This window comes from Lepisosteus oculatus, chromosome 11 (genome assembly GCF_040954835.1).
Source record: "Lepisosteus oculatus isolate fLepOcu1 chromosome 11, fLepOcu1.hap2, whole genome shotgun sequence".
Taxonomy (NCBI): Eukaryota; Metazoa; Chordata; class Actinopteri; order Semionotiformes; family Lepisosteidae; genus Lepisosteus; species Lepisosteus oculatus.
The window spans coordinates 32,456,099-32,480,194 of NC_090706.1; the positions used below are offsets into that span (position 1 = coordinate 32,456,099).

A 24,096-nucleotide genomic window follows, 5' to 3' on the forward strand; every position below is an offset into this window, starting at 1 on the left:
TAAGCTGCCTTCCCTTATCAAGAACAGCACAGAACAGACTGACTTGACTGTGCCTGTTGTGGGAGGGAGCTCTGGAACATGGTGTGGAAACATAATGCACCTTTACACCAAGAGATCATTGGGACACTACCACCTCCTTTGGATTAACTTGTGTTTATGAGGGTTTTAAAAAGCTCCAGTCAGAAAAGACAGCACTTGGGAGAAGGAAGAATTGAGAGACAGATTGGTAGTTGCACCCAGGAGACGACTCGATTCAGAGACCAGGGACCCCAGCATTGTCCTCCTCCCACCTCTACCCAAAACTGGACTTAGAGACAAGAAGCTAGACGAGGGAACATCAGGGAAAACTTTGGTCAGGAGGCCCGGGACTGAAGAGGTTGCCTGGAACTTCACTGTTTCTTCCTTGTGGCCTCAGGAGGTACAATAGGAGCTGCTTCTGGAGAACGATAATACTGTTCATACAGTTCTGGTAACTAGGGTTCTTGGATTGCTCTAGGAGTAAGACATGTCCTGTGCTCTGTGTGTTAAGTTAGCAGTCAGAAGAATTACAGTTACGGGGATACCTTTCTGTGAAGGAAAGATTGATAACTGTCAATAAAAGGGATATTGTAAATGATAACTCTAGTCTTGTCAGTGGATGTACTGGAAGTTCTGGGAGATAAATGAACCTGTGGCAGTGGAAAGCACCCATTATGATTGCTAGGTGGTGCACAATGTGTGGGATACCCAAACCATGCCATCAAAACTAACAACTAAATCATACAAAAATATTCAGAAATGAAGTAGATGGAAAAAAGAGACAGGGAGGGAGAAAATTATCATTAAAGGACTGAGACTCTGGATGTTTATTAAGGGTTGAAGCTGGACTGTGAAATAAGAGATGCACAGCATCCCAAAATGAATAAAGAATTAACAATGACAGCTTGGCAGCCATGATCTGTATAAACGTGTGAAAATTTGAAAACCATGAGAAATGGCAGACAAATTTATTGATAACAACAATGCAAGCAACTGGCAAATACTGCTTTAATTGTGCAACACCACGGAATATTACTGTATATCTTGGCAGTGATCTTTTCAGCAGAACCTACAAACATTCATTAAAAGAAAAACAGAACAGAAGAAAAACAATAATTTGTTTTAATTTAAACCACCATCATTCTGCAGTGATACAATAGTTTACAATAATATCAAAGTCACCTACAAAAAATATACATAAGGCAGTCATTCAAATTCACAAGAAAGTACAAATACAACTGATGCAAATCCAGATCCCAGGTCCTTTTTCCCTTTTGATGTGTTCTATGACATTGTATAACTAGTAAACAGTGGTTTGCTACACATGGAGTAAAACTTGAAATCCAAGGAGTAAAACAAATTGTCTTTGCAGTACTAATAGTTATTTAATTGAATATATGTTATTAAATATAAAAATCAGATTATTGTAAAATTTACTCTACTCTTTGTTTTGTTTTTTTTTACCACGGATAACAAAATACATAGAAAATGGCACCATCATAGAGTTCTTATGTGTCTACTAGGGCACTTATAAATGTTACATTCTTATATGCTCTAACACAATGGCTTGTTTGGCTGATAATATTTAACAAACTATAACAAGCGTTTTGTTTTCTTTCCTATCTTTTTTGTTGTGCTTTTTTGTGTCAAAAGAAAACAATTTTTTTATAAATTTATCAATTTGAAGCTGATGCCCATTGATGATTATTGTTCTGGTTTTAAATATTAATTTTGTTCAAAATTCATGAAGGAGAAATTATTGGAATGAGTACTTTTACTAGGACAGAAGAACACAGAAGCTTTTAATCAAAAATATTTGAGATAACATTTTATTTTGCATGTTCTAGAAACAAAAATTCATCACTCCTATTAATGTAGTTTTACTCAGGGTGTGCAAAGCCACACAAACTCTCCTTATAGTCTCGTTTTCTTCGATATCCATCATATAATAGCACTTCTTATATTACAGTTTAACAAGAGGCAGGCATAAATATTTTTTTAAAAATTACAAAATAGACACAATCCATCAAAATAACCCTTGTAAACAAACAAATAGACAAAACATGCCTTCTCGTGTTTAATATATTAAGGGTATAATGGACCTGTTTCCAGACATCTAGAAATTAAAATGTGTGTATTAGATTCCGAAGCTAAAACGGAAATGCAGAAATGGAAACCGAAGAGCTCCCAATTTTCAAGAGGGGGCGCACGTTGCACACAACAACAGGTCTAGGATTGGGAGAAGGAAAATACAGCAAACAGGTATGGAGGCGTGTTTGTCTTACAAACTGAACGATACAAAAAGCTTCATAACTGTTTATTTGTTGAAAATTAATTATCTTTTTGAGGCGTTTACAATCTATACCGCGTGGAACCAAAAATATTAATTTCCGTTTTTATTCGGTCAGAATCACTGTTTCTTGTTGTGTGCTACTATCTAGTAAAAAAACAGCACACTTCTTTGTTCATGCATTTTTACCAAAGTATGAAGTTTCGATAACTGGCTTTCCCTCTATATTCAGTACTTTCGTACCTTTTTTATTGTTGAGAAATGAATCTTTGAAAATGACGGTATGTTCAAATAAAATTTTCAAAGTATGAGGACAAGGTCTTTCTACAAGAAATATAAAATGCTAGATTATATCACTTTGGCTCATCTTCCTTTTATAATGTTTGGTTATTGCATAAACAGGGCGGTTACTTATATAAATATATAAAAAGTTTGAATTTCCTCTGACTGGAAATCATATCAATTGCTTTACAGCCCAGATTTTCTGCAAGCCTTTACATACTGAACCTGGGAGATAAATTACTGTATCTTATGAATAATAACTGCATTTTGCATTGAATCAAACTTTCCCTTCTTCACATTTGATAAGCATGTTGTGGTACAGTTTCATCAATGTTTCTCAGTGCATCTGATAATGTTAAGGAGTGCAAGATCTGTGTTTTATGGATATCAGTTGGAAACTGAATCCTATGTAGCTGTACCTTACATATAGTTTAATATGTGACTACACATTAAGCAGCAAACATAAAATCTGGAAAACAAAATAATTTGACAATATCAACAGTTCCTAAAGTTCAGTTTCCATTCATGGATTTCCTACCTTTTCAAGGACCTATTAGCAGCAGTGTTTTTATTATTATAGAAAAACAATATTGACAAATACAACAAATTTAAAGTCAAGCAAGTCATGCTGCAAAAAATACAGTTGTTCTTATAATAACAGGTCCACTGTCCCCTAAAGAAGGCTTATAAATAGCTAGCTCTAAAAATCTTTAAAGGTATGCTTATAGGAAAAATCATTTGGCAGTTGATTACATTTTCTCCAAACATTGTATATCAATATGTACTGTGTAACAATTTTGGCTGACTTTAAATTTAAAACAAATTTAAAAAAAAGAAACTACACAAACACTCACATTAATACTAAAACTGCATGCTTTAATGGAAACACTAGAGCTTTGCATTTGAGACTAATCATATTATTCGAACTGTTGCTCTTTATGAAGGGACCAAGAGCATTTAAGGGCTCTGGTCTGTTGACCCTGGAGTTCTAGTCCCTTCTTCCTTGTTAAAATCCTAAAAATCTCCAAATATATGGAAGATACTTGCACAAGAAAGCAGAACTGCAGGAAGCAGTTCTGCTGGAAGTTCTGATATTAAAGCTGTGTTATCCATTGTCACATTAAAACTGTTTAGAAACAAATATACAGTCTGTATACTAATTCATAAAATATCCACATCTGCTAAACACGATCCAACATTAGATCAAATAGATTTGTTTCTTATTCTTCAGAACCTAAGCTCCAGTATAAATGGGAAAATGTACAACACATTCTAAAAAGGAAAACTGTTTCTTATAGCTTATTTACTCAGAATTAATCTTGTGAATATGGAGAATATTTTAAAGAAGCTTTCCACTATTAAAGCAGGATAAGCAGCATAATGGTTTCTTTTTTTTTCAAAGACATCCTTTAAGGATGTGCTGTATAAGACTTACATTGACAAATTGCCATATTCAGCCAACATGTTAAGTGTGTAATGGAAGAGATGTCCACATCTGACCATGAAATGACATAACAGCTGGATAACATTGTAAGCATTGTTAACTGTGGCATTTTTATACAGTAGGTGTGTGATGTCATAGTCATCCTATACCTAAGCAAACATCACTAAGTATTAGAAAATCTTTTTACCACCTGGAATAATAGAGAAGTATGAGTGTGTTTTGAGGTTAGATAATAACCTGAATACCTATATCTCCCTGATAAATCCATACATAATGAAGACATTGTGATCAAATGATTTGACATATGTACAATCTTAGAATTTCTCAAAAGCTTTCCAAATGTGCCCAAATTCTCATAAAGCTAAAGTGTAGATACTACAATGCTTTTTTATATGCTGAGATGTTTTATTTCATTACTATATTATTTTCATAATGAAATATATAAATATGTAGATTTTGTAACTACTCTCTTCTTTAAATAATTTTGAATGCTTGTTGTAACTATTCATTTTGTGGTTCTAATTAGAAAACTACAACATAATATCAACAGCAGTAATAATAAACAAGGGAATTTTAAATATCTGTGCCACTTGATTATCCAAGCTGATCCTAGATAAATAGTTCCATATAAAAACACTAAGCTGTTTATTGCAAAAGAAGTCCATTGTGTTATTACTGACTTTTAAAAATTGCTTATCACTTTTTTTACCTCTTGCAATATACTACTCACATATTCACAATCACTACTATATATAACAACTACCTGCATGAGTATAGGGATCATCGCACACAATATCTAATCAATACGTTTCATAGCAGTGTGCTATATTTGCAGGAAAATATTTATTAGCTGTCATCTTCAATGGAAGAACAATACCAAAGTGCGTAAAATACAATAAATGTCAAACTAATCTACTTTGACCATACCTGATTAATTAATTATTCTGTGCAATGCTGTAAAAAGTTATTCCTTCTTACTACGAAAGACTTGGACTTTAAACTTTAATTTTTAGTATTGTCAGTTTCTTTTTTCTCAGATATACTGTACGTCTGCAAAGCAGGTTGTGGTATACACCCTGCAAAAGATTACTGGAGCGTATTTCATGGTTTAGTGTATTTAGGAAAAATCAATTACAAACTATTTATTTTCTATTTGCAAATTACCTTGCAATTATCTTCAATTATTAAGCATTGAAAAAAACGATTTATTGTGTTATATTGTCATATTATCTGGTTAAATAATTTTCTTTCAGGTTCACGGATATATATACAGTATATATCGATATAACATTTCCTAATAAGTGTGTAACTTTAATAAAATGCTTTTGGACAAGAAAAGTAAATGCAGTTAAGAAATTAACAAGAAAACTGTATTTTAGGCCTAGAATAGAGATATGATAATACACCTGTATTTGCAGTTTGATCTTGCTGGAAAGAAATCAGGAAAGTATGACAAAGTTCAAATTATTTCAACAATGTCAGAAGTCAGTTATTCCTGATTGTGATAAAGGTGATATAATTTTTGATGCTATAAGTACAGTCATTATTCATTTTGTATGAAAGGCATGTCAGTCAGACCTGCTTTGGCAAACTGAAACGAATAAAAGCAGCAAAACATAACAAAACCCAAATCGTTTCAATATAATAAACTATTATATCTGAACTGGCCAAGCATTTATAATTTTGCTTACACTAATATATGATGCCATATTTACAGTTATTATTCCTTTTACATGAACAACCTTTAGGCCATCTTATTTTGGCAAACAAAATCAGTGACATTCATATTCCAAATAATATTACTGCTATGAGCTAATTTGCAAGCCAAACAATGACACCAAGGGTATGTAAAATGTAATTTTGAACATTCCTTTTACTCAGTATTCCATATCTACTCCCTGCTTCTAGTTCCTATACAGCATGTGTAAAATTTATTTTCTTAAAAAACAAGCAGTTAACTGTCTCTATGACTCTACAAATCAGTGAAAAATGTTTAGTTTTTTTCAGACAATGAACTATTATAAAAGGCTAAAAATTTAAAGATTCTTTCCTGGTTTTACCATTCTTAGAGGAGAAGTCACTAAAGCACGGAACAGTCTCTCATTTTGGTTGTTCAAAAAAAGGGATAGATTCAAAACAAAAGGCCCTAACTTGCAAATCCACTCACTGAGTGCTTTATAAGTTTTTCATGTACACAAAGATTCAATCCTTAAGTATGATTATCATATTAAATTGACTGTGGTGAAGCTATTTAAAAAGGTTTGTACTTCTGCATAGGGTCTTTATGAAACACAAAAGTTGTGGGGTGACCGTTTCTTTAACAGTAGATGTGTTTAGAATGAAAGAAATGCAAAAGCACACAGCAAACTTTAACTTACCCTACTTTTCCAACTCGGGGCAAATTTCAAGTCTTACACTCTCTGACAAGAGACACTTACAGAATGGTCCAACTCATCACTGTAAGCACAGTCATTGTTGTTGCCTGCTTATCTCAAACAGAGAACAAAACATTTTGTAATCCACCCTACTTTTTAACTAAAGTTCAGGCTTGCCATTCAATCCAGTATGAGGGATACGTTTCATGTTTTTAGAAAAATGGTAGCTGAATCCATTTGATGTTATCCTAGCTCTGCTCTCAGAAATATGGAAGAGACCTCACTTTGCTGATGAGCAGGAATTACAGTAAGTTCAAATATGATCAAGGAGCAGGTGGGTTACAATAACTGTAAGTTAAAACTAGTGTTTAAAGTTTACATAAGCCAAATGTGATGTTAGTTATTAATTTTTGAAAATGGTAAGCCAACATAAAGTTCTCAATACTAATAATGTTATATAAATGTGTTGTTTGTGAAAGCGTTGATTGGGCTTCTACAAAGAAATGATAAACCAAAGCCTAAAAAAAAGATATGTATATATACAGCATGATATATATACACATATAAATGATGTGTTTTTATAATACCATTCATGTTGAATCAGTGGAAGTGTAAACAGGTTTCAAGTAAGATGTGAAATGCGAAGGGTTTCCTTTCCCTCGTGATCCGACATCCGACATTATCCCCATGGAAAGCTGATCGCAGGCTTCAAGCAGGAACTTTTTAAAGCTCGCTTTTCCAATCAGCTTCAGCTGGAATAATATAAAAGAAAGTAGTATTAAAAACGAGCTGCGGGCATGCTGCTTAAACCTAGAGTAGGTAGGTGTTCTGGAATAGTGGGAAGGCTTCTCAGGCAAAAAGAGCTGGTCACAAATGTAGAAGATTTTAAAATTGAAATAAAATAATATTAAAGACTTAGGAAACATTTTCTTTGACAGAGCAAATGTTTCATGTATTTGTCTTACTAGGCACAAAATAACATGCCTGCTTGAACTATCAAGGAAATATCAACATTAGCAGGCTAATTCTGTTCAAATCTTTTGAAATAGGGATTAGCACATTCATATCTTCTGGCCTCCTGGATTTTTCATGTGCTAAAGATGTGCTGATGGATTCGTTTAAAGTATGAGAGCATCGACATCATGTCATTCAACGACTTCCTTTAAAAACTCGGTGGACACTATACATGGGGTGTGAAAAAGAGGAGGTTTTTTTTTTTCAGTTTGGCTACTTACTTAGCTATGGCAGAAGGCGCACCGGAGCGGTGAAAGTGCACAATCTGCCACTTGCCGTCTCGGCGATGCCAGATGCGGGTCTCTTCAGACTGGGCGGTGCGGGGCATGCCGTTGTTGTCTATGTACTGGGTGATGCGGATATAGGCAATGCAGGCAGCCTCCTCGCCAATGAGGTGGATGTGAGGATTTAGGATTGTGGTGTGAACGGGCTTACTGTTTTTAGACCACACTGAAAAACAGAAAAAAAACAGTATTGGCTTGACACTAATCCAAAAAAGGCTGAAACATAATGCATTTCAGAAAGAAACTTGATTTAAGGCTCTTGCTTATGTCAAAGCCCCACGAAAGTAGGGCAATTAAGAAGAACACAGTGTCTTTGTCTTTTTAAAATACCCCAAATTGCTCTCCATGAGACACACTGACAGGGAGAGAAGCTTGCGGTCAGAGCATAGGGTCAGCCATTTATATGGCGCCCTTGGAGCAGTTGGGGTTAAGGCCCTTGCTCAGTGGGCCAACGGAGTAGGATTCCTCTGCCGGCCACAGGATACGAACCGGCACCTTGTCCGTGGACTTGAACCCAAACCTTCACTGATTGCAGTTTACTCTGGGGATGTGAACCCAGACCAGCTTGCTAATCAATGAGCAACAGTGCCACTGTTTAGAAAACAGTCTTAGAGCTTCAGCAATTTAAAGTGGAAATGTGATAAAACAAAGGAGAAACTCTTTCCCAATGTTCTGACGCAATATCATCTTGTAAGCATTAAAATCCTAATTTATTGGAAAATGCTGTTTACCCTTTTCGTATTTCATGGATAAGAGAAAATGAAATTCTTTGAGTACTGGATTTCAGTTAATGCTTCTGTTCACCACTAGGTGACACTCTAAGCTCTAATTCTGAAACTGAAGCAGCTTGTGATTTACATTACCACATTTTCAATATTTACAAACTGTGCGGTATGTTCATGTCAATCAGTGCTAATTTTCTCTTGGCATAATTGTAATGCTTTTTTAGGTTTATACACGTCAAAATTGTGTCCAAATAAAGGCAACGTGCCAGTGCTAGCAATAGTATATAGACAAAGGGAGCATTTACTAAAAGCTTTCAGTTGTTGAACAGTGTAAAAATGTTTGGAGGTAGGGATCTTATTTTTTTTTCTTGTTTACACACTTTACGAGCTAATTGTCTGTTTTTAATCTTATGATACTAGACAGAGTTTTGACTGAGCAATGTTGTTAAATACTGTTTTGTATCATGGTATCGTAGTTTTGCTGTAATGTATTATTACCATATTTGTTATATTGCTGTGAGCCATCTTTCTGAAGTCTTCCTCACAAAAAGTCTAATTTGATGCCATGACTTCATTGGTTAAGGAAGATATTAGAAAAGCACCTGCACATTACTGTAGGGGAAAACAAATATCACTATGTATCTACCCAGTCAAACTAACTAAGCCACCTACTACCACGAGGAATGTTTAACTGAGTAGCATTTTTCTGTTAAATGATTCCCACAGGGTAAGACAGATAAAAAATGCTACAGTCATATACGGTATCAAACGTATTGTTCCTCTTGACAAGAGAACTACATTCATAGAATCTCATATCTTTGATGCTACATCCTATCTTCAATCTGTATCTCCAATAATTAGGATTGTGTGTGAGACTTAAATGCAGCGCTTACATGGAGTGTAATTGGTTTGATTTTATCTATTTTTTAAGTGAATAGAATAAAGCCATGCATTAATGGATGACAGATTGTTTCACGCTTCCTGTAATTGTGCTTAACAACCCATTAGTGCCATTTCCTTTTTGTGCAGAACACAATCTAATATCAGTCGATGGAACTCCCAGTGAGGAAATACAGTGCTCTTCTTGAAAGAAGCTGAAATTTGTTTGAGAAAATCAGATAGAGTTATTTGTTGTCACAGATAGCTGTAATTGCTACTTTTGTGAATGAGAATTGCAGTCACCATTGATCATTATCTGTATGCTTTTCATGACACCGCTGTCCCTAAAAAAGCTTCTCATCTGAAATGTGACTAACAAGAAACCTTGTAAATGCCATATTCATAAATTGTTGAAGTTACAAATATCTTACAGTGTATTTATTTTACAAAATAGCAACCACTGTTGTTTTCTAGCAGCTTAGAAACATTTTCCAGTTATAACACGAAAACTGAAAATGTGCTCGCTCCATTAGAGAGTAGTTTTTATATCTGAGATTTTTTTGAATACAGACAGGATTTACTAGAGACCCTTGTCTCATATCTTGCTGAACAAGTTTGATCATTTCCATTTACCATTCCATTTTATGAACCAGTAAAACTGATTTGCTTACAGTTCTCAAAGTAAAATCGATGGAAGTCCAGTCCCTCCACCAAGTTCCCAAGGGCTTCTGGTTCGAAGGCTGTAACACTAGGATCACACATCTTCCTGAAGAGGAAAGAGATACAGATTTCTTTTTTTAACGTATTCAAGGAGCAGAAAACTAAAAAGTTACTGTAGATATGCCGATTGTCCAGATAATGACAATGGTGGAAATTGGGATTGAAACCTCACTAGATACCAGTTAGCACAGTATATTTGCTTGGCTTAAACAGTTGAGATACAGGGTATGGATAGAGATTCTTTCCACATTCCAGTGATTAGGAGGCCTGAGAGGAGAAGAGCTGGTGTGTTATAGCTCCTGAGGAATGATGGACTGCAATGAAGCAGTGTGAAGTCCCACTTCATCAGAACAACAGGTGTGTAAAGGTCATTCAAAACTTTGTTTATTTGGTTGTGAAGCAGCAGAGCATAAACTATGAACAGCAGACATGTTTCAATTTCCAATGCCTAGAACAGCTGAATTCTACATAATGCAAGACCCTGAAAGCTCTTACAACCGCTTATACTAGAGGTGCATGTAAAGAATGTGTTGCAGATTTACTGTCTGTTGAAACATTTCAATTGTTGATGTCCTTTCCATTCTTAATGTTTGGTTAATGCCACCAAATGAAAAATGCTTGCCAAAGATGGACCACAAATCCTTCTCATCATCTCCAAACACACACAATAGTAATCCTAATTTGACCATATATAAAAACATATATATAATATTTAACTGGTAATTATATTCACGGCCTAGAGAAGAGGTCTCCAACCCAAATCCTGGAGAGCCCCAGTCCAGCAGATTTAATAGGTAGACTTTAATTCAAAAGGCCTGGAGCAATTTAACTCTGATCAATTAATGTGTGGGTATGCTAAATTTTGTCATTTGAAGATTACTTGATACAATATCCAGTATATCCTTAAACTCTCAAGGACCAGTGTTACCTTCTTTAAGACATTGCTTGCTTAATTGGTCTATTGACCAGCTGACAGTGGGTGAACTATAAGAGAAACAGGATTATTGTACTCCAGGACCATGGCTGGAGACACCTGGTCTGGTGTCTAAATGATACAAAATTTACAATGTATGTCATAAAGCATACAGTATCTGCACTTATAAAATGCAAAGAATAAAAATGGATGCCACTGGAGACATATTACTATCTTTCTACTACTATCTGTTTCCAGATGTTATTATTCATTGAAAAGTAACAGATTATTTCATATTACGTAGAATGGTGTTTCATGAGTTAAACAATGTCCCTGAAACTGAAAACTGAAAACCAGAACTGAAGTGTAGCATTAGTACTTGAATTAAAATCCGATCACATTAAGCTGCATAACTTTTTTATGCCGGTTTATTGCTTAATATGCCATAGTGTGCAAGCTGCCCATGTATGTACTATTTCAAAATGTTGGAAGTTTTTGAAGCCAGTCCACGACAACTCCCAGAAACCATTCTGCTAAAACAAGCAATTCTGCTTTTTTTCCTACTGTTACTGGCTTCTGGGAGTACTGTATATATTATCAATGTAAATGTAATGCAAGGAACTTCCTTCACTGAGTATCTAATATTATACGGAAAATATAGAATGAGGGCAAGTCACAATTCCCCGCGGTCACTGACTCTAGGGGTATACTGTAGATAGTGCCCTGTGAAGCCTAATCTTCAGAGTCTGTCATGCTAGCGTCCATTGACCACCCCAAAACTCTATTGCTGATGCAGCAATCTTTTGGTTTAACAGGGGGGTTCTGACTTTTTGGTTCATAAGTCCAGTAATCAAAGCATCAAAACAAGCCTTTACAATATCACATTAGGATTTGTCTGAATCATATGAACTAGTTTTTAGTCTTGAGACAAAGCAATTTAGAGCTAATTGCCTGTCCAAAGACTAAAAATGATATGATACAGTATACACTATACATTAGATGGGCATTTGTCTCATAGCACCACATTCTGGACTTTGTGATTTGAATCCAGAGTTAAAATGCAAAGACCTGGAATTGGTCAACTAAAGCAACATGATGCAGTACATCTGGACCTTCTAACATTATTGAGCATTTTTCTCAGGAGAATGATATGAAAATCAATGTTATGACTCAGTGTAAATCAGTGTGCTGAAAGAATATATAATTTGACAGGTGCTCAGGAACTCTGCCTTTCTCAACAACTAGCTTTGTATTGATTTCAGAGACAATAAAGAAAATGTAGTGGGTCAATGTTTTTACTGTTCTGTAAACACACGCAAGTAAAGACATACTACTGTACATACAGTAAAGCCAATGCCAATTGACAATAAAGCCAATGACAGAATGCATCCACCCAGGACATTCACAAACGATTTAAACCATTTAGGATGAACAGAGAAACTCAAAGCAAGAATGGGACTAGAACTTGCTTGAATTTATCATAAGAACTGACAGCTGACTTACGTGTAGCTCTCAAAGTCTCCATTGCTGATTGCTTCAATCAATTGCTCTGTCACCTTAATTATCTCTTGCTTCCTCACTGTCAAAAACAAAAGCAACAGTGTATACTTCATTGATAAAAGAAGTCAGCATTTTCTCTTGGCATCCCTGTTGTGAACTGAATTGTTTTCTCGGCAGTTGGGCAATGCAATATCACAGATAAAATTAATTCAATTTGAAAACTTTGACCTATAAGATTGGCTTCCGTTATACTCCAAAAATCGTAGGAATTCTTAACAGTGGATGTTGCATTTGTAGTTACTTCTTAAAGAAGGTACTCTATACCAAAATTCATTAGCTGCATAAAGACAAAATGTTTTCGGCAAGCACGCATTTTCCTTCTTCTTTGCATTGATACGACAACGCTCTAAAAATCTAAAACACATTTTTAAATTAAGCAGGTGGGAATGGACTCTGTTTCTGAAAAGGTGGGAATTCATTAAAGATAATTATACAGTCCCTGGTATAAAATACATTAGAGGGGTGATTTTTTTGTATTCTGCCTCCGTTCAGTGTGTGGGCAGCTGTCTGCTGCCCACATCAATCACAGTCTTTTTTTTTAATGATTGAGTTAAATAATAGTTCTCTAGCCACAACAGCATTGCGAAAGAGGACATTTATTTTCCTTTTGATGTGGTGGCTGTGTAGGTTACAGCTCAGTTAGGTCATGCGTTGGGAGAATTAAGGAAAAAAAGAAAAGAAACACTCAATTGCCATGTGCTCTAGCTCATAGCATATTGTGCTAAGTCTTTAACAAAGCCATAATCTGTGTCCTAAAACATGATAAGTCCCTTGGTAGTGGATTTTACATCCACATTTTCATGAGGATCTTCATATGCTTTCTACTCCTGCTCCAGCTTGCAGTGGGATCATTTATAATTCACTGAAACCCAGTTTTATTAGATGAGAGACCAAATGCTGGAAGCGAGAGAGCACATATGGTGGGAGGAATGGCCTTTTAAGAGCTTTTAAGGTTCACAGCCTTATAGTACATTTACTAAGCTAATTCTTCCTCTCCATTTAACGAAAGTCTCAACAGCCACATGGATTGGAATCCAGCTTTTTTCAGAAGGGTTGACTTTGCTACTGTGGCAATCGCAGCCAGAAATGGATAGGAAAAAAAGGAGAGGGAAACGATGCAGCAAAGCTAAGGTCTCAGTGGTCAACACCTTTCTACATTAAAATGTTACAGTGAAAAGGCTGAATCTTTTAAGTCGATAAAGTTACTTTAACCAAGTGCACCTGTCACAAATAGCAGCTAGTATTCTCTTTATCATAGAAGAGTCTACTAATCAAATCATTCGCTGATTCTAGACCCACTTCTGTTCCAACATTTTCTGATGTTGGCTATACTGTATCTTGATCTCTGTATCTGAATCAAAAGGTTATCATTTGACAACAGCAGGGTTTTTGTTTCTGAGCATAAGAAATGTCCCGGCCTTTTGATCTTTGACTTCTTTTTAACATTCCTTAGTTTTTAGAATAATGTGTGCTACTGTGCAAACCATTGGTATGCAGGACATTCAGTGCACAACTACCAAACAGGAAAAGATAACCCTGCCCTTAAGGAACTGCCCCTTTGTATAGCTCAATTACTGTATGTTAGCTAAGGGACAGTTCCTAAGATAAGATTCATACTGTACTTTAAGTTCTGAAATTGCAGACTGACTTTTCTGAATTTCTGACTACACAACTTCATGTAAAATGTGAAACATATATACTGTAGATCACACCACTGATTTTTGTCCCTGAAGACAATTAAGTATAGTCTTTCTACTCTTAATTAAATGATTAGCACAAAAGCTCTCTCTAAAGACCTGCATTATTGACTGTCATAAGCAAGCAGCCAAAAGCCTAATTCTCATCAGTTACTCAGTCACTTACAACTACAGCAGTTGTGTGGTGACAGCTTCTCAGTTGAATTAAGTATGGACTTCACCCAAAGTAGTTGATTTATCACTGATTTGATTTATTTCTAAAGTTATTGTGCTTGTTTTATAAATTAAGTGCCCACAATGTTTACTGCTCTTAGTAAGACATCCAGAAATGAGGAAAGTGATGATGGTGATGAAGGTGAAAATGATAATCCTCTATGATGATCTCGTTATTACTCTGACGATGTATCTAATACATGGCACAGACATTAATTTTTCTGAACTTAAGAACTGTCAAACAGTTTTATATTTGATTGACATTTGTAACTCATTCCAAATATATCAGTTATGTATTAGTGTTTTAGTTTAGACTAAGCTGATATGGAATATAATTGCACTTGACAAATAAATGCAGGTTTCCATCATCGCATAAATTCTTACATTGCATATATTCCAACATGCACATATTTCATTCCCATAGCTGGCAGGAGGCTCAGCTGCTAAAACAGGTAGCAGAACAATAAACTAGAAATATACTGTAAGATGAGAAACTCTGAGTTTGAAGAAGATGCCTATAAAAATGTATGTTGACACAAAAGTTTCATCATCGTAACAAAGTGGAGAATTATTTGAAAAGTAAAAAGAATGTAATAAAATCTCATTGTAAGTATACAGTATAAAGTAAATCAAAGAATGCGCTGAAAATGCGCCGTGCACTAGTAATAATGAATTTAGAATACGGTATGAAATTTTAGTTTCCACTTTACTAAAAAGATATTACTGCCGTGAAATCAGTTTGTAGAAGAACAAGCTGATATGCCCCCTGTTATAAAGGAACATTCTACTCTGACAGTCTAAAACCGTAATCTTTTTGTCCTTTTTAGTGGGCCTTAGTATTCCACAGAATCAAATACATTGACTAAGCCAAGCTAACCTTTAGAGTTCTTCAAAAACAATGCTAAAACACAAAGCAGCACACACAGATGGAGACTAGGGGGAACTGCATTTAAACTGAAAACAGGAGGCACTTCTTTATCCAAAGGGCTGTAGAATTCTGGAGCACGTTACCTAGTGGTGACACCCTGACATTTTTCAGGCCACAGCTGGATGAGATCCTCAATGGCCTCCTTTCATTTGTGCCTTTTTGCACGTTCTGAATAAAATTTAGCATGTTTTGAATAAAATCATTTTAGGGATGTGAACAGCCTCTTGGGGATTTGGTTATGCAGTAAAGTGAAATGCAGAGGAAGGGTTCAGCTGTGCTTTTCTTTAGCACTGATCGTTTGCCACTACAGCATCTGGATTTCAACTAGAAGGTATGCTTTAATTTAAATGAGCTCTAGACCGGAGGCTATTTTCTTGTTTTATTCTGTTATTTCAGGTGAAACAAATAGGTTTCGATTTATGAGCAACATCTGCAAAAGAAAAGTGTGTTTTCATGAGCAGGGTTATTGGGCCCTATCCACTTTCCTTCTATCCCCCTTGCTAAGTCATCAGCAAGAGACGTTAGACTCACAGACATCAGAGAAAAGGGTATGGCAATGTTTTAGGGCCAGGCAAAGAATTCTGTTGGTGAATTCAAAGGTGAGTGACCTGTGTTTTATATTTAGCACACACAGTTGAATTTTCACATGGCCCTACTTGCATGCCCTACTGTGGAGATACAGTGCATCACTGTACAGTATGTTGAAAGTCAGCCCAGTCAGATATTCATGGTATACCTAAATTGCACCAGGCTATAGCTTTTTTTGTGGTGTAAGCACAAAATGACTTTACTATTTAACTATACTGTATTTGTTTCCTCTTGAGCATAAATTTTCTCCTTGTTATAGTTCTGTCAGAAATGTCATGTTATATTTTAGAAAAACAAATGCTTGTTATTATAACCAGGTTTTTTTTCATTAGTTTGCTTTTAGACTTTTCTAACTGTTTGAATTACTTGTTAGAGGCACTTTATGAATGATTGATTGTCATGGCTGTGTAATCCAAACAGCTCCAAATGAAAGAGCAGTACAGTGAATCACATTACAAGTGTAATGATTAGCACTTTCAGGTACTCTGGAAATACAACACAATTATCAGTGCTCCCAACACTGCAGTTTCCCAACAGTGTAAGTTATTTAAACTATTAAGCTATATTTAAATATAAATAGGATGCATAGTCTACCTTATTTCCCAAAATAAATTAGTAGCAACTATTATAACATTTATTCACCAATATTCTTGCAATGTAAACGTTCAGCAATTGGTCAAGTTTACTGAAATATGAAAAGGAAATTATATACTGTATATAGAATGCATATTGCTGTTTTGTACTGTGGCAATCAGTTATACACTGACCAGTTCTAGTTTTAAAAGCAAAACTAATTTTAAAAGTCAAACTCAAAATCACATTTTGATAGATTTTTAAATTACATTTATACAGCATTTTTGGTTGTACTGTTTTCAGAAGCACACCAGCCATTGTTTCCCATCAAAATAAAATCAATCAATAACAATGATATTATTGTGTATCAGATATATACTGGGCATCAAAAGAAATGTTCCACTTGACTGCTGTCATATTTAAAATAGTGTTGTCGGGAAATGATTTTTTTTCCAGCAGGTGCACTGACATTGTTAAACAGATATGACACTAGTAAATTTGTTATGCTAATTGCCCTTTGCCATTTATAGTGTTGATCAATAGGGGGGCTACTATACAGAAAGATACAGGCTACACAGGCTGCAGTGTACTGTACATGGGCACTACTGGAGGCAATACTGAGACACATATTTAAAACCAGGTTGCAGATACTGTCTTGTGGGATCCCATCTCCTTCCTTTCCTACAGCCCGGACAATCATGTGTTCACTAGTCTCTGATCCTTATGCCACACATCGTTTCAGATCATCCCACAGATGTTCAATAGAGCAGGGGCTTTCACATCATAAATGTCACATTCATGTCTCACAAGAAAGCTGTTGTTATACGAACAGCATAAGGACATACTGTATATTGTAATTGACATCTCAGGGCACCTATCAGGGTGATCTTTGCAAAATCTTGATTCATCACTGCTTGGGTTTGCGAGTGCACCTCAGGTGTCATTCCAAATTACCAATGGCACAAAGCTGTGTTCAGCAGAACAAATCGGTTACTGCGAATTGTTTTTATTTCTTTTTTATTTCTTGAGTTCCAGGCTTGGCATTCAGCAGGTAAAATCACCTCATCAACTGTACCCAATTAACTCCCTAATAAAGGTGATTTAGTGCTTATGCGACACTTAAAGTCTCTTACGTGTATTGCAGTCAGTTGTGAATGATCAATTAAATCAAAATGACATCAAAACATCCAGTCAATGTCCAAAGTAGGCTAACTTTATTTTTCTAAAAACATTCATGTATAAATGGTGACATGTTTCTTTTGATGTCCATTATAATATGAATTATAATTTAAAAACAATAAAAGGGAGATGATGTTTCTTCTGATGTTTAGCACTGATTTCACAAAAATGAATTACAAAAAATACATTGTTATAAGGTGATAATTGGTCAGGATTTATAAGGGTAATGTTCACATATCACCTAAAATTGTATCTTTTATAGATATATGCATTATATAATATACTTTATACTGTATCTCACACTGACTAATGTTTCACAAAGACTGCGTTTTCAAAAGTGTTAGAAGAGACATAATGAAACTTCCTTATTTATGATATTCACTGGAAAACTCATTTGTAGAGCACATTTAGGAGATACAGTATAAGTCTACTAGTAATCCAATATATGGAAATTATTATCTTGAGAATTCAGTCATGAGTTACTGACATTCTTCCAAAATTTACAAAAGCCTTTATTAGAATGTTCATCTGTCCTCCCTTTCACATGCTGGAGCTTTGTTATAGAGGAAACTGGTCCATATGCCTGCCATGTGGCGAGACTGATGTTCTTACCTCTGGTATCCTCATCCTCAATAGTAGTGTTAGTGCTTTCAGATGATTCCTAGAAGGAATATATGAGTAGGGTTAGGATTTAATTCAGGCTCACTAAGCATATATGCTATTAGCACCCACGCGGTATTTGTGAGTGGAATAAGCATATACCAAGTTAAAAGTATCACCCAGACCACCTTTGGTTCTCCTTCTTCCTCACGGGGAAGCTGCACCTTGGGGAAAAAAAGAAACCGCTCCTTTTTAGTTTTGGAAGGAAAGGGCGACAACATCAATACCGGAAAGCCCACTTACTCCACAATGGACAAGAGCCCAAGTGTAATTCAAGCAATGGTTCTGGCAACAGTAAAAATGAAATGTCATAAAAAGAAAGTCCAGCTCCATTTGAATTATGACTTCATTGGGGGGAGGGGGGTTGTATGTTTTTTGTCGCAATGACTTTCCCTATTCGATTTGAGTCCAACTAAAGTACGAAGCCTCCTCAGTGGGTATACAGCTACCACAGGCTGCCAAGAGGGAATAGCACACTCACCATGAGCTGGACACTGGAACTGGACTTCCTTTTCTGGAAGAGAAATGAGAATAAGTTAGACAGAAACAGACAGAATGTAATGGAGGCAGAGACAAGGACATGAGAGAGAGAAAGAGAGAGAGGGCAGAGCCAGAGAGCCCCATTGTGTTTTGTATGAGAGCTGTGCAGTACAGTATCGCCTTTGTGCCACACTTTGCACTTTGCCTGCTGTCAGAGCAGCAAAGCAGCCTCCCAGCCTGGAGCAGAATTCCTTCAATAAAAGAGCATACTGTTGTGAAGAGCACCATGGGCCCCTGCATTGAGATTCAAGCACACGACTTCCTGGGCTCTTTCAAAATGAGCAGGGCTGCTGGAATGGTACATATACACAAGGGGTATCCAATAAGTGTCAGAGACTTGTCAAATGTGACACACGTAAGGTTTTTTTTTTTATTGGAACTCCCTGACATCCCCACAAGCATGAACGCGGTCCCCTACAATATTAATAATTTCTGTGGCTCCTAGTCCACAGAAATGTTGCCTTCTCAGCAGTTTGTAGAAGTCTTGACAAGAGATTGAAGGTGCCAAGTCTTATAGGTATCATAACAGTATCAGTGTATCCACAGCACTTTGAGATTTATGTTTTTAAAAGGACACATTAGTGCATTCACATTATGTAATAATATAATCTATTCCCTTCACCCAGTTTTGTCACACTCAACACTTAATGAATGCCCCTTTGTAAGCTCATATACAGTACTTTACATTTATGGTTTATTTTTAAGCTGCCGGAAGATCCTGGAATAAAAAGTGCATGAACTGCGGCACGTGCCACAGAAACGTGATTAGTGCTCGGCTTCCTGGTGCTGTATGGTTTTCACTCGATGAACTTTAGACATCTCCATTCAGCTGATCCTCAGCACACTGGGCCAGCTATTCAGGGCAGAAACTGAAGACCACGCTTACTGACATTTATTATTGTGATTCTAAGTAAACACACCTTAAAATTAATCCCTGTGCAGAAATGTAGTTCACTGTGAAGAGTTTACCAAGCACTTGGGAGACGGGCTCAACCACGCAACAGAATTTCACAAAAACAAAGGTTATTGTGAGGTGATGTGAGAAATCTGATTAAAATGCTGGACCATTTTAATTTTAATTTTATCTTGATTAAAATTATGGACTATTTGTGCCATAATTTTAAATTTGTCCCCAGAAGCACAAGGATTTAAGATTTTAATATAAACATTTATAATAATATTAATTTATATGGTACCAGCATATAAGTGAATTTTAATAATATATAAGTACTATATGCAGAATTACTGTGCATATGTATCTTATAATTATCACTGTAATAGTGATAGAAAAGCAAAATGAGATCAGTCATACAGTACTGTGTATCTCACAAGAACTCTGGTCATGATAGTAAGAAGGTAAAGAAAAATAGACAAATAATACAGTAAATTGCATTTTTAGCATAGAATTTCCAAATGTAATTGTTTTTCTTTGCAGATTACCACTGAATTATTTGAGTCTTCCAAAGAGTAATCATTCTAATACTACACCTCAGAGCACTCAGAGCTCCTGGGTCTTGCTTATTTGGCTGCTTACACAGTGAATGACCACTTTCTCCTCAGATTTCAATCTCAGGGTGGTTAAGTCAAAAAAAGATTCAGCATACCCCTACCTTCACACCATCATTCTTCTTATTAGCCACACTTTTAGCTCCTGAATAAGAAATAAGGAAAAACAGTGAGACCAGAAAAGGCACAGATGCCCAAAACATGAAGGCAAATGGCATTGTGAGCAAGTTCAAAAGATCAAACATTAAACTTGCAAAGACTTGGAAAATCCACAGTGATCCCAGGAGACTAAACAAAAATAATTTCTCTGTTGCCGTAGTCCTTTTTGAAGATATTTTTTTTTTCTTTTCAAGGATACAGTCACATCAGGATGCAGGGGATTGTGTTACATATGGTAAACACTTTTGCAGAACTAGTTTGTTTTCAGAGTGTTCAGAGCAAAAATAAGCGTTGAGCAAGAAAGTTTTTGTCCCATTAAAAAAAAATCCACACAGAAAAATGTAAAAAAAACTGAGGTAGCCACCTGTATCAATCATTATGAGCTCAAAAAGAGGTCATAATAATTAAGACTGGAATTATAACAAAAGTTCAAGAGGCCTCCCTTGTATAAGAATGCCTGATTAATTTGCACCATGTCCAGTTCAGCTGACAGTCATGTCCTGTTACATTGTCTCTCCTTCAGGACTGTTTGTTTTATAAGACACTTTAAAGTGCTGAGCTAGGATATTTCCTTTTTTATTTTAATCAACGCTTTGCTAATTTTAGCTCTGCCTTGACTGGGTCACGTGGATGCTCATTCTGGAAGCAAATATAGGCCTATCAACAGCCTGAATGCCTGGAGAACCTTGATCCCTGGGGCCATGGATACAGTTGGAAAAGCAGATAAGGCCTGACTATTTGGGCATCCTCTGGATGTGAGCCACAGCGTAATTCAAGTAGTTCACAATGAACAAGGGCAACAGATTTGCCCATTAGTCTGTTTAAGGTGGTATAAATAGAGTAACAGTAAGCTGGCTGTAAATCTCTTTATGTGCTTATGCACAGCATAAGTAAAAATTATTTAAACCGATGCTTCTTGCACCACAGGCAGAGGTTTAATTTACATGAATATCCCCTAGAACACTGAACAGCTTCTATTCTTAATGCCAAAAACTTAACACTGTTAAAGAAAGCCCTGCACTTGCCTTTTAATGTTCTGACAAATTAACAGGGACTTGAAACTGTTTGCACTCTAGTATTGTACAGCAAGGTTTAAGAGAATGCCAGTCCTGCCGATTATGGAAATAAATACTGAGACGATATTTGCAATTGGGTTTAGAATAGTATCACTTTACTGCGTGAATTTGTACATTTCCTTGCTCTCATTTTGTGCGCCAAAACATAAAAACATATCTGTGGCAAAAGTTTATGATGTATATTCAGTTTATTTTACTGCAGAGTGGCATGGCTAATGTTTATAAAGGAAAGTCCATTTTGAATAAAACTAAATATACAATATGTATAATTTTACTTGCAGTAAAATTCTCATTTCTCTGTATTATAAGTGAGAGATACATAAATAATTTCAGAGGGAGTTTGATGTTATTTAGTGATTGTGGTACTCCTGAGACAGTGTGCTCTCAGACTGCTAAGTTGAGATGCATTATGACCCAAATATGAATGCATTCAACATATACAGGATCTCATCTGTCCATCATCTTTGAGTATTTGAAACAAGAACTAGTCCCCAGAGAACTATGGGGACTAAAACTTCCCTATTTATGACAGAACAAAAGTGTTTTATTGCCAGATAACTTCACAAGTTTGCCTTAAAAATTGTTAAAATGCCTTTTAACAATAGAAATATGTGTAAGCAAGTGTTAAATGAGAAATTGTAACAGTTATTATGATGACACTTCTTTTAATTACATTACAATATTATATTCTCAAATTACAGTATATGATACTGTAGTGTTAGTCCATAGATAATCCAAACTGTTACATTACTACTTAAAATGTTGTTCATTCTTTCAAATGACATTCAGAAACAGAAATAGACGATAACTTTAATTATTGTACAAGCTGAGCTCCTTTGGTGTAGAATACAAAAGACTTTTAGATATTTTCTATTGTAGATTATGATGCTTGCCAGAAAGACCCATTAGATTAACCTTGAAAGGATGAAGTAGATGAACTAGTGTGTTTTTTATTAGGAAAGGACACATTATTAAAATAAACATACACAGTGCATCACAAAATGACAATGTGTTTCTCTCAATACTATTAATTCTCCTTATCTCAACAAATCGACAAATTATATATGCTAAATTCTAAGTTCTAATTCTAAATTCTGTTGCCATTAACTTGTGCACCAAATGTTGTGGCATTAAGCAATATTGGTGAAGTTATTCAGACTAGAAGCAGAGCAGATGGTTTTGCCAGTATAAGTGGGCTGCAGTTGCAGGCAAGTCCACATGCACCTTTTGTCAAGGAACAATTTTAATTGTGATGAATATCTGTTTTGAACAGATGGCAAAACGTCTACTTTCCACCAACTTCTTTTTTTAAGCAGTGGCATTAATAGCACACTAAGCACAGCTGAGTAGTTATCTACATTTTGTGGATGATAAATGATAAAACCGGTATACTTAACATGACAGCTTGCTGCAAGGAAGGAGTGTGCATCCAGCACCACTGGAGCCAATGCACAAGTGGTGAGATCAAAGCCTATTCTGTTCCCCAGAATGCTTTAATGATCACTGGTATTGTGCAGAGTGATCCAGAAGAAAGTTTTGGATGTCAAAATTGAGTACAAGTTGGCATAAACTATACCGCAATGCAGAGCCCCAAACCTTTGCAAGCTGTTGTCTTAGCCTGTTCCAAAAATTACAGAGCTGCTCTCTCTCTGAACCTAGTGAGCTGTGGCCACAGCTTTTGCAAGTGTTTACACACAGAAATAAACTGCACCCCAGCTCCTTCGTAGAGGAAGGTTTCTGCTGCAGTGCACTTATCACTCTCCCTAAAGTAAGGCAATAGAGGACCATTCAGGGAATATATCTTATGAACTTACCCGAAAAGTTTCGTGTTGCCAGCATAGTCGTAAGAATAGCACCCTGGAGTAAAATAATGACACAGAACAAGCTGACTTTGCCTCTTTTTTAGCCTAAAACAAGCATTTCACAGCTCATTGGAGAAAGGTAGAAAACGCATCAATGGTTTACAACAAATATAAATAAATTTATATTTGTGGTTACAGCTTAATAAATTTTTGTTTACCACATGCACCAAAATACACATTACTGCAATGGTAGTCGAAAGGCAGTAACCCAAGAGACATTGCTGAGAAGATTACATTCTGCTTTGGCAGCTCATTCTAGCAGTTTATTGTAAAGGTGCAAGCAATGAACCTCACAAATGTGATGACATATCACTCAAACAAGTAATTATGCTGGTTTAAAATTATGTTGGCAAAAGGTGCTCTAGAGAAATAAATGTCTATTAAACTTCTACTCTCTTATTTCAGTCCACAAGTTATAAATATTGGGAACATTCTAAGATGTTATAAATCAGTAATAACAAATCAATAACCATCTTGCCAATTAAATAATTCTGGATAATCCAATATGTTTTTTTAATCAAAATTACTGATACTTACTATTGATGTTACTGCAATTTTTTGTTATTTGATCATGAAGTGAAGACTAAGGACAAAATAACATGAAATATAAA

General features: G+C 35.7%; 1 protein-coding gene across 4 annotated transcripts in view; it reads right to left on the bottom strand.

Annotated features, from left to right (window-relative positions):
* Positions 1-1,008: 1,008 nt before the first annotated feature.
* The window catches only part of camk2a (calcium/calmodulin-dependent protein kinase II alpha), a 79,947-nt gene continuing 56,859 nt past the window's right edge, over positions 1,009-24,096 (bottom strand). The window contains exons 12-19 of one of the 4 annotated variants that reach the window (XM_015349937.2): positions 23,438-23,480; positions 20,493-20,533; positions 18,824-18,856; positions 18,295-18,343; positions 12,448-12,523; positions 9,983-10,077; positions 7,645-7,873; positions 1,009-7,161 (exon numbers count right to left, since the gene is read on the bottom strand). In XM_015349937.2, coding sequence (XP_015205423.1) covers positions 7,158-7,161; positions 7,645-7,873; positions 9,983-10,077; positions 12,448-12,523; positions 18,295-18,343; positions 18,824-18,856; positions 20,493-20,533; positions 23,438-23,480 — 570 coding nt within the window. In that variant the 3' untranslated portion in view covers positions 1,009-7,157. Of the gene's footprint in view, positions 7,162-7,640; positions 7,874-9,982; positions 10,078-12,447; positions 12,524-18,294; positions 18,344-18,823; positions 18,857-20,492; positions 20,534-23,437; positions 23,481-24,096 lie in introns of those variants that run through there. The other 3 variants (XM_015349938.2, XM_069196113.1, XM_006631887.3) reach the window with 3 other exon arrangements.